The sequence below is a fragment of the Tetranychus urticae genome, chromosome 3 (assembly GCF_039701765.1).
Source record: "Tetranychus urticae isolate SD_2017Ah chromosome 3, NJAU_TeUrti_SD_1.0, whole genome shotgun sequence".
NCBI lineage: Eukaryota > Metazoa > Arthropoda > Arachnida > Trombidiformes > Tetranychidae > Tetranychus > Tetranychus urticae.
Genome location: NC_142960.1, coordinates 3,811,188 through 3,828,639, shown reverse-complemented (window position 1 = coordinate 3,828,639; position 17,452 = coordinate 3,811,188). Strand labels below are relative to the sequence as shown.

General features: G+C 31.8%; 3 protein-coding genes across 5 annotated transcripts; 1 reads left to right on the top strand and 2 right to left on the bottom strand.

Moving 5' to 3' along the window:
- Positions 1–151: 151 nt before the first annotated feature.
- LOC107371329 (uncharacterized) lies at positions 152–5,896 on the top strand. Of its 2 annotated transcripts, none has more exons than XM_015939380.3 (6): positions 152–426; positions 522–1,010; positions 1,092–1,674; positions 1,746–1,875; positions 1,937–2,144; positions 5,212–5,896. In XM_015939380.3, exons 2-6 carry the CDS (start codon positions 538–540, stop codon positions 5,366–5,368), a joined length of 1,551 nt encoding a protein of 516 aa, XP_015794866.1. In that variant the 5' UTR covers positions 152–426; positions 522–537; the 3' UTR covers positions 5,369–5,896. The 2 variants fall into 2 exon arrangements, with proteins under 2 accessions (XP_015794866.1, XP_015794865.1); XM_015939379.2 differs by having other exon boundaries at positions 152–444.
- On the bottom strand, positions 2,270–3,903 carry LOC149093188 (uncharacterized). Its single transcript, XM_089269466.1, has 2 exons — positions 3,663–3,903; positions 2,270–3,567 (listed from the first exon to the last, which is right to left on the bottom strand). Exons 1-2 carry the CDS (start codon positions 3,666–3,668, stop codon positions 2,422–2,424), a joined length of 1,152 nt encoding a protein of 383 aa, XP_089125592.1. The 5' UTR covers positions 3,669–3,903; the 3' UTR covers positions 2,270–2,421.
- LOC107371330 (solute carrier family 41 member 1) lies at positions 5,083–16,037 on the bottom strand. 2 transcript variants are annotated; one of them, XM_015939381.3, is made up of 8 exons: positions 15,594–16,037; positions 15,327–15,407; positions 15,004–15,248; positions 14,221–14,898; positions 14,043–14,108; positions 10,959–12,811; positions 5,902–6,039; positions 5,083–5,819 (listed from the first exon to the last, which is right to left on the bottom strand). In XM_015939381.3, the coding sequence occupies exons 6-8, from the start codon at positions 12,577–12,579 to the stop codon at positions 5,443–5,445; spliced, it is 2,136 nt and encodes a 711-aa protein (XP_015794867.2). In that variant the 5' UTR covers positions 12,580–12,811; positions 14,043–14,108; positions 14,221–14,898; positions 15,004–15,248; positions 15,327–15,407; positions 15,594–16,037; the 3' UTR covers positions 5,083–5,442. The 2 variants fall into 2 exon arrangements, with proteins under 2 accessions (XP_015794867.2, XP_015794869.2); XM_015939383.3 differs by lacking the exons at positions 14,043–14,108; positions 14,221–14,898; positions 15,004–15,248; positions 15,327–15,407; positions 15,594–16,037 and adding an exon at positions 13,175–13,501.
- Between the last annotated feature and the right edge of the window lie 1,415 nt (positions 16,038–17,452).

The window sequence follows — 17,452 nt, the reverse complement described above, 5'->3', positions numbered from 1 at the left end:
AATTGCTAAGCATTATTAGCATCACTTTTCTATTTTTAGTTCAATATTTCACAAGAATTGCGTTTTAATAAATTGAATCTCGCTCACTATTTTATCATATGCTCTCAAATTTTCACTGCCATCTATGAACTATTCACTATCATAAAGTATGAGTAATTTAAAGAAGCTGATTCAAATATACTTCATAGATTCTTATTTCTCATTAAAAATTTATTTCTAATCATATTTAAAGGTTATTTTACGTGTTAAATTTGAATAAACAATGCGTTTATTGTTTTGTGTTTTTAAATAAAGCTTTAAATTATTAATCTTAGTTATTTCATCGACTTGTTTCATCTGTTTAATCATCTTCATATCTTTTCAACGTTGTCGCCATCTTTTGGCTTTCTTCCCCCTTTTCCCCTAGCTTCAAGCCTTCATTTTATTGTATGTTTGCACTGTAAGGTGAGCCTTGTTTATATTTGTGTACACCGTCAGCAATCGTATTCATTTTATTAAATTTTTTTTGTTATTACTATTAGTTAATCCAGGATCAAAATGGATGATTATGAATGTAGACCCATGGATATATCAGACGATGAAAATGAAAATCAGGTATCTGTTGCTACTACTTCATCAAGGTTCCTTCAATCCGGTCCTATTGGTATTGTTTTTGAAAAGGAAATAGCAGGAATGAGAGAATCGGAAAATTACAATCGAGAGGTCCCTGTTGCATCTACAACAGTACCGTCAGATTCAGTTAAACCAGGGGTTGTTATGCGTTGGTCTTATAAGAAAAATTGGAATAGTGATAATAGTAGCCTAATGCAAGCAAAGATTGACAAATTTAGAAGTAATTTGATGCGTAAGAATATAAGGTCAAGGAATCGTCGATCAAACTCTAGGTCCCCATCACCGCGTGGGAATTATCGTGATAATAGGAAAAAAAGATCGCGAGTTAGTTCGAGCAGCAGCTCAGGATCCAGTTCCAGGTCTAGGTCTAAATCTCCTGACTCAAGACCAAGAAAAGGGTAAGTTTACTCATTTGGTGCCTCATATTGCTATGAGTGAACATTTTGTGACATAATTTTATTTCTATTTGCCTTATTTAGATCACCACACTCATTCGACGATGAATACATTCCTTTAGTTGACGAGAGGAAGAAACGTCCTTCACTTAAATCAGTTCCTTCATTTGTAGAGCGAAAAAAGAACAAAAAAGAAAAAAATAAGAAAAATAACAACTATTCTAATAATTCACAAAAACCAAACTCATCAATTACCACTCATATGCCACAGATTGATCCTGAGCTAATTGCTCGACGAAAAGCTAGGTTTAATTTAACTAGAAGTTCCCCTGGAGATAATAGTTTTAACGGTGGTCATAAAAATAACATTTGGGATATAGAACAAGGCATCGATTTGGAATCAGCCACCCCAATTATTGGAACATGCCAGGATTTAGAGAAGCAATACTTAAGACTCACATCAACTGCAGACCCTACCACAGTTCGCCCTCAATATGTACTCGAAAGATCTTTGGATATGGTTGTGAAGCACTGGATCATGAACAAAGATTACCACTATGCCTGCGATCAGCTTAAATCTATTCGTCAAGACTTGACCGTGCAAGTTATTCGTAACAGCTTCACGGTTCATGTCTATGAAACCCATGCTAAAATTGCGTTGGAAAAGGTAATTTCGACTTTCAATATATTTTAAAAAATTTTATTAATCTGAATATCATCTTTTTTTTTCATTTAAAGGGCGATCCAGAAGAGTTCAACCAGTGTCAAAGTCAACTTCAAATCTTATATGGGGAGGTGCCTAGTGTAAATAGGGCAGAGTTCACTGCATACCTGATATTGTATTTCATTTATTCAGGGAACTTATCAGGTAAGAGTTTATCATAGGTCAATGAAATAATTTTATTAAATAAATTTTCTCTATTTTTTAGGTTTGCAGATAGCTATGAGAAATTTAGATTCTTCTAGTAGGTCTAGTGAGGTTATTCAGCACGCTATAAAAGTTCGACAGGCTTGGTCTCTAAGAGACTATCATAATTTTTTCAAATTATATCGATCTGCTCCCGCTATGTCTGGTAAATTGATGGGTTGGTTTGTTGAACGTGAAAGAAAACATGCCTTAAATATCATCGTTAAAGCGTGAGTTAATCTTCAACTTTAATTGAGTTGATTAGTGACTAATTATGTTATTGATTATGTGAAATTTTCGTAAGAGTTCATAATTAGAGCATGTAAGTACCGTAATTAATGACCTTTAAGGGTGGTTGCGATCTCATGGGTTATACTTTTAATTTAAAGTTTATCTGGTAATATCCTTTAAAAATTATTTCTTAAAAAAATACAAAAAAAATCAGTTAAAGTCTATGTGATACAACAAAAAAATCATGATATTTGTCTGGTTATAGTTTGGCTTGCGTTATTCATTGAACCCTTGTTGTAGATCTTTATAGTCATCTTGCATTGGCCAATTCCATTTGCCTTTAAACGAAGTTTTACCTTTAGATTTACCTTTAATTGATGAAGGAGGAGGAGGTAGATGGTTGTATGAAGGATTTTTAGGTCTTCTTCGTCCTTTTTTCCCAGATGCTCCTTTACTACCTTTTGTATTGTAGTTTTGTGTAACTGGGTACATGTAGTCAGGTTCATTTGACTCAAACTCTGGTAGTATTGGTGAAATGGGTTGTTGCTGGTAAGCAGGATAGTTGTGATAAACTGGTCGAGGTCGAGGTCTTTTCCGTTTGGTTCCTGTCAACCCCATTAGTAACAAACTTAATGGGTTCATTTGTTTCTTTTTATGTGAATGCCTTGGTTTGTTTGCAAAATGTTGACCTATGAATGAAAATGGATTTGGTGGAAACAAGCTTATGGGTGGTTGCATTGGCTGTATTGGAGCCATTGGAGCCATTGGAGGCATAATTGGCACTTTACGATTCGAAACCATCGGTGGCCATAACTGTTGCTGTGTTATTTGTAATTGCTGCGTGTTAGTCTGTTGTGTTTTCGTTGGATTGTAACAATCACAAACCATTTGTTCTGGTCGATCAATTGGTTTCACCATCATTGTCATGACCGATCCAGGATTTGGAATAAATGAGCCCAAATTTCCAAATTTTGGTCTCTTTACTCCACTCGACGAAGAATCATTTCCTCCATCAAAATCGTCTTCCTCCGATTGATCTGTTTGACTTTGATAATCATCCTCATGTTGCTGAACTATTGGCACTCCTTTTTGTTGATAACTATCCAGAGCTTCTCGATTACCTCGTATATTTGTTACTTTTGATTTAAATTCATCCAATTCTTTCTCTTTCTTTGCTTTAATCAGTTTTGCCAAATCATCAGGGCCAAAGTCTTTCAAACCCTTAAGTAAATCATTTTTATCTTCACTATCCTTTGATTCACTGCTTATCAGTTCAGTTTCTGTTTTCACTGTAGTTGATGATGATAAAGCTGTTGTTGATGAATCCGTGGATGTTGAAGATGCTGATGCAGATGAAACTCTTAAAATGACGATGAATATGAGCGAATTAACTATTAACTTTTCCATTGATAATCCATTAACCTTGCATTGATTTATAAATGAACACATTTAACAACATTTGAGTTAGCATAAATTTATATTTTCATTTGTTTGAACAATTTAAAAAATTAACTCACCATCATTTGATGACCAACTCTTCATCAGTGATTTTGATGAGTAAAATTGAAATACAAACCGAACTAAAAAAGACTGAGAATAGAAGAAAATGAAAAGCCTTTAATCACAAACCTTGAAATGTTGGCAATATCATCAATGAAAGTTGTCGATGATTTAAATTTTTTGTCAACATTTTCCAGCTTATATTAACTTTATTTATTTCTGCAACAATTGATGAATTTCGTTGAAGATAAAGTTGATTGTTCTTGTGACCCACCAATTAAGATGTTAAACAAATGAAAGGGCGTTAATCCAGTTTTATTTACTTTCTTATCCTTTTTCAATTGAAATGATGAAAAAGGCAAACAAAAGGGTAAAAGTTGATGGGCATTTATCCAATTAATTGACTTTTATTTTCAATTGAATTACAGTTCCTTGTCTGTAAGTTGATTGTCTTCTAAGAAAGTCAAATAATTTAAAAATTAACAACTATTATGATGCTAATTGTGATGCTAATTAAATAAGATTGTCATCCTTGAATCGTTCATTGATTTTTACCTTTTGCCAAACATTCAGTGACAATTTAAATTTTTACAAAATACTCAAAAGGGAGTCTCAATTGTATATTATTTATCATATTTACCCAATTTTTGCTTTTTGTTTCCATCTTTATATGGATTAATATCTTTGTTTGCACCTTCAAACCTTTCCTCTTCTCTCCTTTCACCATCATTTAATCACTGATGATATCATTTTTTTTTTGGAAGCTGATTGATGAAGAATATCTTGGAAATTCTATTCGTCTGTTGTTAGCTGATATTTTCCCACCCAAATATCGCTCCTTTCCTAATCCGGTCTTTTCATCCCTTATAAAGCTTTTTGTTTCTTTTGTGCGCAAATAATGTACATTAATTTATCCGTCAAGAAAAGAAATATAAATAGACTGAACAAAGAAAATTATGTTTCAAGATGATGATGATTATGATGGAAGCATGAAAAAAGCTCAATATGATAACACTTTATCTGAATACCTTTAATCCCCTTCATCAATGTATTAGCTTTCACTCTGTTTTTCATCTCTGTTCATCCATTCAAACTCAAGTCTAATTGTAAATATTGTATCTAATTTTTATTGTCTTTCCTTGACAGTTCTAGTTTTGATAAACTTTATGGGATCGCAACCCTGAGATGGTTTCAAAGGGATAAAAGGTCACAACAGCGAAAAGCAAAACTGTTTAAATCCAACAATCTCAAAGTTAATCAGTATCTTTGAGCTTCAATTGATCAAAATGGTTTAATGTTTTCACTTGACCAATCTGATCAATCTTTCGTTTTCCCAATTTTGTGCATGTACAGTTTTGCTCTTCACTGTAGACTACAAAAATCCCGAATCGAAAAGTTGAATACCTTAAGGTCATTTGCAAATTACTTTTGAAGCAATTTCTTTTAAGGACAATACCAATGATTCTTTATTTTTTTATCTAATTTATCAATCAACAATAATGTTATAAAAATGAGGTATTTCACATGTGAACAAATTAATAATGTTATTACTTTGATTGCATCTAGATTTCGGCCATCAGTTAGTTTAAATTATGTAAAGAATGAACTAGCTTTCGAGGACGCCGATGAGATGCTACAGTTCTTAAACCAATTTGCCATTGTATACCTTGATCCACAAACGATCGACTGCAAGAACAGCCAAGTAACCCCGAGTACTCAATGAAAAAGTCTAATGCAAAATATATTTATGACTTTTTCACGCTACCGGGACTATTTTTTTGTTTTAAAAGGATGAACTTAAAGGCTTCCAAAACTGTGCTCCTTAACTCCAAAACTTAAACTTGGTATTGGTTGAAGGGCATTTACATCACCTAAAGCAGATAGAAGTGTAAAAGCTAAGGCCAATAAGACTGAGCCAATTAAATCACCAAAAGCTGTTAGAAAAGGTAGAGCTGAATTATCTGGATTAAATCCTTTTCTCCATATAAAATGAACCAATGTGTAGGAGACTTGAATCAGTATGGAAACTTGAATAACTGCAGCAATCATATAAACAGTTAAAAATGTACCTGTCATTGTAAAATGATCTCGAACCAATTTTATTACAAAAATAAATAATAAATGACTAGGTATTGATAGTAATAACAAAAATCGAGCCATAATTGTATGATCACCTGTAAAAGAAAAGGTAAGAATTAACTATCAACTGATTGTCATTTATCATAAATAAACTGTTATATTCACAATTAAACTTACTGTCTAAATTGAAGAAGATTCGTCCTGGATAAGTGCAAAGCTCATTATCTGGATCAGGTAACTGTTTCTTGACTGTACGACGGTGAAGATAAGTTGATATGCGACTTGTTTGAACAGCAGCAAGATTACCTCCAACACCTTAATGGAAACAATTAGTCAATTAATAAGTTACCAAATTTAATTTCAACAATAACTGGAAATGAATTAACCTATCCAGTTATCTCAAAAATTGAGCTAATTTATTCAAAAGGCTTAATCTATCAACATTGCTGGCTTTATTGAGATTTACATTTTCAATGAAATGTCAAGAGCAACAAAATGACATTGACTTAACACTTTTGATCTTTCAAATGTTCACAAGCAAGACAGTTGATAAAGCTTTATTAAGCTTTAATCATTGATTACTCCAACAATTGAAATTGCGAAAAATGATGAATAATTTTCACAATTGTTTCCATAACCAACCTGTTTCCTTGGAAAAATTTAATATTCAAAAGTTGAACAAGAAAAAGGTTTTTTCTTGATAAAATATTTCACTCATCTTTTTATCCAAAATAATACAACTGATAAAGACTATTTTACCTTTTATTTGAAAGAAAAAGTAAAACTTTTCCCATCTTGTGACATGATGTGACATGAATTTAAAGGTTAATTCAGTATAATTCTGTCTAAGACCCTGTTCATGGTTAACTCTGAATGAGCAAGACATGAATCATGTTTGTTGATTACAAATAACAATAACATTGTTTACCATTCCTCATGTCTTTACAATTTAATTATCTATTTGTATAAAACAATCTCAATGTGATCAGAATTGGGTAAACAATTTATCTAACATTTCAATGGACATTTACATTGTATTCATAACATTGATTATCTGTATCATGCCAGTCCAAATCAAATTGACTTTTTTGCAATCAATAAAATGAAAATGAAAACAAATTCAAGTGTCAAAATTACTCGGGAAATAATTGTTTTAATTGTGAATCTTTGAAGCTACAGATAAAAATGAATCAGATTGTTGAAGAGAAACAGTTTTTCTCATTAGACCCTGAAGGAAAATGAAACATTTTCATGTGAATAGTCAACATTACTTTGAAATTTGCCTTCAGCTGAAACGAATTGAAGACGAAAAATAAGCTGAATACAATCGAATGTTGAATTCATTTTTTTTCATGATTTGAAGAAGCAAAGAAATGAAGTTATTCCAAAGATATTTCCTGTTAAAGGATGCTAATAATACTTGTGAGTTGAACACGATAAAAACATATGAATAGTTTCAAATCAAAATTGTGTTTGATTATCAGATGAAAATTGTGGCCTGAAATGAACCCTTCAGGACATTTGGAATGTTCATTTCATCTCGTCAAACAGTTTTATGTCTTTTTTCCCAACTAAAATACAAAGCAGTTGAATGGCATTTTTTATTATCAGATTTAATGAAACTAATCTGGTTATCATCAGTTATTATCAAAGGAATTTTTGATGAATAAAGAAGAGAAACTCTTTTATACAAAAATATCATTTCCAAACATTATTCAAGTTTCCCTGGTAAATGTTTTGCTCATGATAATAAGTTGCTTATCGTTAGACTAAGTGATTTACATTATTGTTGATTATGTTGATTTAAATATACTTTTGGTACACTAATGTTAAAAAATAAGATTAATATTAACTCGATTGAAAGGGAGTAATATTTTGAAGAAATAAATATTTTTGTAAAAACCTTTTCTTTAGCATTTCTCCAATTATCCTTTTATCTGGCTAAATAAATGAAGCTTTGATTAATGGCGAAATCGTATGATTCATGAACATGGATCAGTAAATATCAAGCTATAGATTAGTTTAATAACAAGGTGAGTTGTTGATCAGTAAAACCTATTTGATTAATCTAACATCATTTTTACTGGAAACAAGATTAATCACTAATCTGGATCAAGAAGGATCTAATTAGAATCAAAATAACAGAGTTGAGATAATTATTATTCATGGATCAACAATCAAAACATGACATTATAATGACATTAACCTAATGGCGATTGAAATTGAGCTTCATTTTTTGAACCTTTAAAGGCCTTTTAAATCATTACAGGAAAGGCAAATGTAATCCAAGTGATGAATAGTGAGAGAAACGGATCAGGAAATTAACCAATTGACATGATAGTTGAGGTAATGGCTGATGATCAGAGAAACTAAAAATTGAAATTATTCACTTTTGATTTCGTCTATCAGGTGATGGAAAAGTGAAAAATGGTTAGAAGGTAAAATAGGATGAAATTTACTTGAAACCCGAATCAACTTGAATCATTGAATTCTGTCAATCTATTTATAAAATTTTTGCGTCTTCATTGTTAATTGTCTGTAAATTGAGGTCAATCCATTGGCCCATATTTTAAACTAATTGATATAATAATAAGGCTTATACCTAATAAATGTCTGATCGAATCAAGTGCAAACAGAATTGAACATTTTATTGTGAACCAATTTAATTTGACAATTTAATTGATTGGTGTGAACATTGAAAAAAATAACCTCAATTGAATAAACTGAGAAACTCTTCAAGAGATTCTAGTGATTTTATTTAATTTTTTGTCTTCTCTCTCCTTCTTCCCAAACTCATCTTCATCTTGATCATCTAGGATGGTACTAAACGGAGTAAGTATTCAGGTTCATCATGGTTATTTTCAACAGCAACTTGATAACTCTCATCATATTATGTAACCCATTGACTGAAGATCATCACGAGAGTTTTATTATTACTCAAATGGTGAACTTAACTAGGCCAATAATATTTTTAACCCTATCAAGTGGTGAATTCAAAAAATTCATGTCAACTCTGAATCCTTCAACTTTCAATATTTCCTTTTCCTTCCAATAAATCATCAACTTTTTGCTCAATAATAAAACAAATTATCATTTTTCTCCAATCCAATTCTTGGTTCATTGAGTTACAACTTTCGTGTCTTTATTAGTTTATTAGGATTAATTAGCCGTAGGCTTCATGATATTGTTAGATAACAAGTTTACTGAGTTACTTAACCAGTCAATAGGGATGAACTGAGCAGCATTGAAATATAATCAAGGTTAGTGATCAGTCTAGTCAAGAACAATGTTTTTCACTCAATTTCAATGATTACTTTGATATTGAACACTGTTTTATCTTGCATACAAATGATGCTAATTACAGATTAATTGTAAGTAAAGTTAAATAATTCATTATCCTAAGATTTGCATAAAAAGGTGTTAACAAAAAAAGTTTAAATACTTTTCAGAGGTTTCATTATAATAGCTTTAAAACAGGTAAAAATGAGAATAATTTTCTCATCATTTAGTCAAACTTAATAACCATAAATGAAGTCTTTAAAGATATTTAAAGACCAACTTGGATAACCTCAAAGAGCACATCAATGTAAATTGCTTTCATTTGTTATTTTCAAACTGAATCTTAATAGAATAAGAGAATTTCCCTGAAAATCGAAACTTCAAATCCCTAATCGAATGATATAATGTAATTAATGGCTTCCACAAAATAGATTACAACGAAACTTGTTAACAATCATTTATTCTTGAAATACGCAATGGACATTGAATTGTGATTCTAAAGGTTTTTTTTTGGAAAATTAAAGTTGTAGTAAAACAAGACAAATGTTGGGTCAAATGAAGAAATACAATTTATCAGAAAAAGTGAGTTGAAACTATTGATTTATCTGATTATTAATGGGAACTAAACTGAATGGAGATTGGACGAAAATATTTCAATGATTAATGAAGATGTAAATATTTCAATTATGAGTGATAAGTTTTACTGTAAATGCAATCGCTCAAAGCTATTTGAATGTTTCATCAACACCTTTTTAGAAATGAGTTTGATTCAGATTTTCCAACATGATGTTGTTTAACAAAATCACGTTGCTTTTCATGATCTCACTTGTTCTAATCAAATTTTAATTACAGAGTCTTTGTAACATTATCAAGTCCGTAGAACCCTGTTTATCAGTAATGACAATTTTGTTTTGTAAAGCTTTTAGTTTAATTTGATTCTGTTGCTATTTCTGTTTTGGTGATGATGGGTTCATCATTTTACCATGCTGGTGATTCACCGAGAAAAGGTGAACTCGAAAAATTCATATTGAATGGCATAAGCTAATATTGTTAACCTCAGAAATTCAGTTAATCATTCAATCTTGTTTACTGACGAGACTTGAAAGATGAGGAAATGCCCGAGGTTATTTGTTTTATTACTGGTTGATTATCACAAAGTTAAGTACATTGAATATACACAATTGACTGGCCAGAGATGACCGTTAATCAGATTAATAGGGAAAAGAAAATCAAGAGTAAAAGTTAATCAATTGATGAGAAACGTCAGTTCGACTCATTGTTTACACTTGCCTTTAACTGAAATGCATAACTAATTGAACAGGGTAAAAAGAGAACCAAAGGGTTTGATTGATATAAATCATAATATTGCAATATTACGATATTAATCACAATATTACATTTAAACTTTGTTTTGTTCACAATTAGGAAAATGCATTTGCATGGTTGATATCAAATAACGTGTTATAATTCAATTTGTCTAGATAAATAGAGAACCTAATGCTGATCTATTATCAACCGCTTAATCAAGTTATTTTGTTTGATTGACGTTCAATTGATTTATCATTATAATTTATCGAAAATCAACTCATAAAAATCTATGATTCAATTATTCAAGATAAAATTCACCTGGAAATTCATGGAAATATTCAAGGCTAGATTACAGACAAAATTAACCTTGTCTACTTTAACGCAAAAAGGTCAATGAAAGTTAAAAAAGGCAAATTGCAATTCAACTAATATCAATGTAAGGTAAGTAATCATTTCATAACAATTTAACCTTCTAAGTTGAAATACAAGTTTGAAAATTTCCATCTTAATTTGCAAAATATTGAACTAAATCATTTATAAGTTAAGTGAAAAATTGTAATGTTATCAGTTGAAAAAGCTCAGCATTAGACAAACATTTTTGTCAAGTAATAAAGTGGACTTGAATAAGTTATTTATCAGTAACTTACCATTTATTACAGGCTGAAACGCGGCTAATTTTGTAAATTGATCGAGTGAATTTTCCATTATTTTACCACCTGTAATCTGAAGAATCATGGCTCCACAGATTGGAAACCAACCAGTAATCAAAAGTTTTCTAGTAACAGCAAGTTTACGAGCAAACATGACAAGGAAAGGTATAAAAGTCATGATACCGCCAAGAATTACCACTTGAATCCAGGGAATATGAATTATTGAAAACAAAAGGTGACTGATGTAAGCTAAAAGCGCCATTGTGGTTAAATCTCCGAAAGATGCAGCAATTGGAGTCGCAATATTGTCTGGGTTGATTTTAAGATGACGAGAGGCCACAATAACACCACACATGAGGGATCCAAGGAAAAGGTTGGCGATATTAGCAGTTAAAACTGAACCAGCAATCAATAGGATAGCTTCATGGAGAGTTAAATCGGAACCATCAGAAGGCCAAATATATGAGACTGCTAGTGCAAGGAGAGGCGCAAAAAAGCCCACAGTAGATGCTTGCGTTTGAACTAGAGCCATATTACTGGTGATTAACTTTTTTCTTGCCATTTTATCATCAAGATCCCCAAGATTGGCGTGAGTTGATAAACGAGAAGCCAATGTCATCTCAACATTACCTTTAAGTCCTAGTAATGCTGGAACCAGAATGTTCAACTGAGGCACATTTTCAAAAACAGCCCAAGTTTGAACGTGAGCAAATATAACGCCAGTGGCCACATTACCAAAGCCTGCTATTAAACAGGGAATGATTAACTCTCGTAAAGCTTTATAAGGGGATTCATCACGCAGTAGAGTTGATTTTCGTCGCCCTGAATTGTGACTTATTCCGGAAAATGCTGAAAAGGATCGACTTTTACGGTCAGAATCAACAGGTGAAAGGCCACCTCCAGTTGGTGGACACAGTTGATGTGGAGAAGACGATGAGTTATTGTTAGTATCGAGCTCAACCTTAAGGCTTTCTGTTCGTATTTTAACCAGCTCGGTTGATGACCGGTTAATTACATTACTAGGAGTAAACTTTGTTTCACAAATATATGGTATTCGATTATTGTTATTATTATTAGAGTCATTGATGATGTTATTTGCAAATGTAACTGATTGTGCCTCTGTTGGCGTAGCTGATGTCGATATATTAATTTGCTGTTTGTACAAATCTTTTGGGTCCAGTGAAATCATTAAAGAACCATTGCATTTAGGTTGCAACATTATTGGATTATCATAGCAGGTTTTGGCAAAGGAAACAATTGGTTGTTGTTGTTGTTGTTGTTGTTGTTGGGTTGTTGGTGATTCCATTTGTTGAAGATTACAATTTTCACGAGCACAATTCAAATTTGAATGTTTCTCGTTATTATTTTTGGATTGAATCAGATGGTTGCCCTTAATGGTGGTTGATACTGTTGATGTTTTGACTGGTTTTAATGACTTTATCGGTTTACTTTGTAAATTTGAAGTTGGCACAGTTGATGAACAAGGATAATTATTATTGTTATTATTTGAAAGTTGATTGCTAATTGATCGACGACGATCTCCCGATCCATTGGTCAGTTGATTCTCACTAATTGTTAATGAATAGCTGCGAGCACGAAATGGTATACTAGGTAACATATTAACACTGAAAAATGATCAACAGTGTGTATGACTGTGTGTGTACAAATGATGGTGGGACGATGGATAATGTTGATGGTTCGAGTCAGATTTAGGTTACAACCATTTGATCAAGTTTGTCTCTTCATTTGTTTGTCAGTTGAGCGGGATTCAACGGCAAGGCCAATGATTTAATTCTTGGGGTTGGGCTTGATTGTGATAATAATGTTCATGTGGTCTTCATGGGAAGGATCTACAATGAAAAGAAGAAGAAGAAGATAAAAAATTGAAAGTGATGATGATAACACAAAAAAAGTGGAAAGGATGAGGGATGAGAAGAAATGCTTTGCAAGGTTGAACCCGTTGTTATTATAAAAGATGTTGATGATGAATATAATGAGGGAGGTAAAGGGGAGAATTAACTGTTGAAATCAGATGAGATTGTAATTGTGATTATCATCACTTTTGCTTGGCTATATGTCGATCCCAATTTAATATATGGCGTAATTGGAATTCATTTTGTTGATTTGTTGTTACTTGATGTTGTTGGGTGAGTAAATCAATTGGTAAAAATTAAGATTGAAGGTCACAGTCAACAGATTTACAATTAACTTACAATTAAACAACAAACATTGTGTCGGCCTAATTGACACCGTTTCTCACAATGTTATTATCAAACGCAATATCGTTCATTGGTTGATTAACAGGATTAAATGAATAATTATTCACTAAGGTAAAAATTTGTTGGCCAAACATTAAGACTGAATAAGCTTTATCCAAGGGAAAACAGTTAGTTTATTTTATGGATTAGAGAAGCTTTAGATTAACTGTTGGCATTAATAGAGATTTCAATAGCAAATACAATTGATCATCTTTCCAATTTTAATTTATAAATGATTAATTTTTATCGTTTTACGAGAAATTTCATTGATAGTTCATTCATTAGTGAATAACTATAAATAAATACTGAATGAAACACGAAACTAAAATTGGATTGAGCAATTAGTAGTTTGCTAAATCAAATATGTCTATTACCAGTTAAATTAAGGTTTCGAGGTTAGACATATGATTTACAAAATCATAAGTGAAAATTGAAATTCAATCAAATTAAAAATTACTACAAATCTATGAAATAATCCTAATTAATGACACATTTTTAGACATTATATTGAATGGTTTTTTGTCATCCAATGATTCCAAGTGCTAAAGTTAGGGGAATGATTTATCCTTCACAGTGATCTAAATGCTTGTAATTATTTATGATCAACATATCAATTGTAATGGACAATAATAACTGAATCAATTCGACTATTTTCAGATTTGAAATAACCTTGAAAATCGATGAGTTATCCAAATTACAGTCTGATTAATTAGATCAAAAGATGAAATTTCAATTGCTACACATTTGTTACATTGAATTTCAGCTGTATAGATAGATAGGATTTATCATCTATGTGCAAGGATAAACGTCGCTTGGTTCTTACAGATATTCCAAGTTGAGAAAGGTTCACATTACATGATAATCGTACCGCTTTTAGAAAGTTCAGCATCTGGAAAAGAGAAAATGATTCAATTTTTAGATATTTGATAAGGATAAGATATATTATAAAAGATGTATTTGTATGGATACAAGAAAAGAAAGGAAAATTAAAATTTACGCACATCTCCCTACTTTTCGTCATTCATTCTTTGCAGATAGTTCTGTTGCTGAGAAGCAAGGTCTAAAGTTTCTGTACAAAAGATGAGAAATGATGAAAGTACGAAATAAATGATCCAAGATAACATTGATTCGGTGCTGATAACTAATCAGGCTTTAATGTTAAATAGTGAATGTCACGGAGAGTTAATCCCACTAAAGATGATATTAAAGGCGAGTCATTGCCTTTTGCTGTATTGAACTTTGTGTGCATCACCTAGACACTAAGGTCTTTGAACGATCAAGTCATAAAAACAGCTTTCGCAACATTTTTACGATTTTTGCATACAATTTCTTCTAACTCAGTATGTTGCTAAGCGCAGGAAAATTAAATGGTAAAGATGTAGATCCATGCTGGTTCAAGATCAAAATGAAGATCAGATTCTGTCGTGGTTAATCTCTATTAACACGTTTCTTTCATGTTCACCATTTAACTCAACACTAACAGTGTTGGCATATTCATTGCCCTCTGTCGTCAACAGCATTCAACAAGTTTTTTCAATCAACTGAATTTACGCCTTTCTAATTTCCAACTGAGGATTCTACTGTGAGGAACCAATTCTAATGCTGAATTGTTCTGGATACCAATTAGGTTTCTATTCCATACAGTGGAAAGCAATTCTAAAACCATTCCAGCTTGATGGCTAAATTGAAGAAAAAAGATAGCGAAAGAAAGATAAAGAGAATGGATGTTAATTTCAGTTCAAAAAGCAGAAGTTTTGTAACAATATGTTCATTCAATGATATACCTTGGTGATTTAGATCTAAATGATGGGGGGAATCAGAGTGGAACTGAGTGGCAAACGTGTATATTAATGTGATTTACGTGTGTATATCATGTTTGACTATTGACCATCATCATCATCACCACCATCTATGGAACTTGACTTGAGATTTCTTTTCGAGAGGAAAATCCCAATAGGCAAGGTTAATGGGATGTCTGTTGCTTGTTTCAAGAGAGCCTTTTTTTATTTAAGAAATTATTCTTCTTCTCCTGAATTCCTCGAGATGCATGAGATAGAAATAAAGAGATGAGTGAACGTGAATTGTTTTTCTAAATAATAATACAAACCTCTTGTTCGAAGTGAACCATTATTGCTTTTTTGAGTGTTTCATTTTCCATCCATGATTTTCCTCACAGTATCACCTAACACTGGGTGAAAGATGAAAAATTGAATCAATATAAGTAAAAAAAGGTAAAGACATTGAAAGAAATGCAGATGAGTATAAAAGTATAGATGAGTCAAGAATAATGGAGTATAATGAACAATAGATTCCAAATCAAAATGGATGATAGGAACACAAGAATGTAAAATGTATAGTTAATTAAACAACTCACCAAGGTAATTTATCAGCTTGAAAAATAGCAGCAAATTGATTTGAGGAAAGCAAAAGAAATAAAAAATCCAGACTTCATTCCATGAAATTCCACTTGAAAGGATATAACTCCAAGAAAAACAATGCGATCAGAAAATTGAAGAAACGACTTGTTGCAGTTTATAGTGATTTCAGCTGGAATTGTTTAGATAAATTGATTGGCAATCCTTAAGACGTTGCTAAAAAAACACAATCTCCACAGTTTTTGCAAAAAAAACTCAAGTTATGGTAATAATCCAAGATTTTAGCAGTTGTATGAAGCAAGACTACCAACATGACACTTACATTGTTATCGAAGATTGAATTTCAAAAATTGTGATCGAAATTTGATCATTTATACTTACAGACTCACAAAGATCAATTTACTTGTTTAAGGAACTGAAAGTCTCAATGCTTTCAATATCACCTGATTACAATTGTAAAGCCAAAGCCTTAATATAGCGCCATAATTTGAGGGGAAAGCAAAAAATTTATTTTTGTTTTCCAACCGCCTTATGAGTAACGTAGGGCAAAGTTTAAAGTGAAGGATTCTGTAAACCAAAACTTCTTTTGTCTTAAAAACTTGGTTTTTTCAAAATGGCCAAGCATTATCTTTTTATTGTGATCTTTTAAACATTTTTAAATGTAATTGTACCATTTTTTGGGTTATTATCTGTTGGACAAATCATCAATATTTAAATGTAATCTGATTCAATGCAATTCAATTATGGATACATCGAGTTTTCTTCACCTGACTAAGCTGTTTTTCAACACATGTCCATGTGTGTGACTCAACGAGTAACCAGTTGTTATTTGTCAGTTGATTGATTTTCTTAGTGAAAAATTCAAATCCAGATTTAGTTTTCTGGGTTAATTTACTTCACCCAGAATAGTTGAATAGTGCATCATTCATGAGTACATAACCATTCTAATGTTATCTACATTTCTGAATTCACCAAAATTTGAACCTGTTTCTACCTGACTGAATTGTTTTTTTTTGAAACCCAATGGTTTTGTAAAATTCAAATTAGCGAGGTGTTCTCCCAGCAGGATTTCAGATTGAACCAGCAAAAAGGATATCAAACTAAATTCAAAGAGTCTGCAATTGTTACATGTAAAATTACTGATTCAATATAAAAAAAGAAGGAAAAGAAGAAAAAATTACCAAGGAAAATGGTGAAAAGTGAAGGAATCAAGGAAAGAATAATGTGAATAAGGAAAGATACAAGAAAAGCGAGTAAAGCTAAAAAGTATACATCAATTCACAGTTGGATGTAACTTGGTAAAAAGATTTGTTAAGCATCGACTGAAAAATAACAAATCCTTCTGATCTTTCATCCTTTCTTCATTGTAACTCATTGACTCACCCCTTCTTGTTTTTTACCTTTTCACTTTTTTCTTACATCTATTCTATTCATCCTTCTTCCTCCTTCCTCCTCCCTTCCCTATGGCAAAGTAAATCTTAAATAGCTAAAGCATTTACACCATTTTTAAAAGTCTCAATCTCAAGTGAATCATCAAATCTCCCATAATATAAACTCCTTCCCCATGAATCTTGCTCAACATTTTCTTATATCTTTCTCCTCATTCATTCTCAAAATCTTTCTATCTTCACTTGTCCTCACAACTGACTCATCTATTCTGTCTCCACTCTCTAACCATCAAAACATATCTTCATCCATTTCTCTTCTCCAACAATCAGATTCACTTTGACATTCCCACCATTTCAACTCCCTCTTACCCATTTATGTTGTTTTGTCAACAACTCAGTCAACACGCGATACGTGTTCATCATCTCACTCTTTTTCCCTCTTTTCCCCTGTTCTTCCCTCTCTCATTTAA

Bases quoted from the DNA above. Each gene is read 5' to 3' on its own strand.
- LOC107371329 (XM_015939380.3), top strand. From the start codon at position 538: ATGGATGATTATGAATGTAGACCCATGGATATATCAGACGATGAAAAT. The intron at 1,011-1,091 runs GTAAGTTTACTC...TGCCTTATTTAG, and splicing joins GACTCAAGACCAAGAAAAGG to ATCACCACACTCATTCGACG. The intron at 1,675-1,745 runs GTAATTTCGACT...TTTCATTTAAAG, and splicing joins CTAAAATTGCGTTGGAAAAG to GGCGATCCAGAAGAGTTCAA.
- LOC107371330 (XM_015939381.3), bottom strand. From the start codon at position 12,579: ATGTTACCTAGTATACCATTTCGTGCTCGCAGCTATTCATTAACAATT. The intron at 6,040-10,958 runs GTAAGTTACTGA...GTTTCCATTAAG, and splicing joins GTTTCAGCCTGTAATAAATG to GTGTTGGAGGTAATCTTGCT. The intron at 5,820-5,901 runs GTAAGTTTAATT...TTTCTTTTACAG, and splicing joins AATCTTCTTCAATTTAGACA to GTGATCATACAATTATGGCT.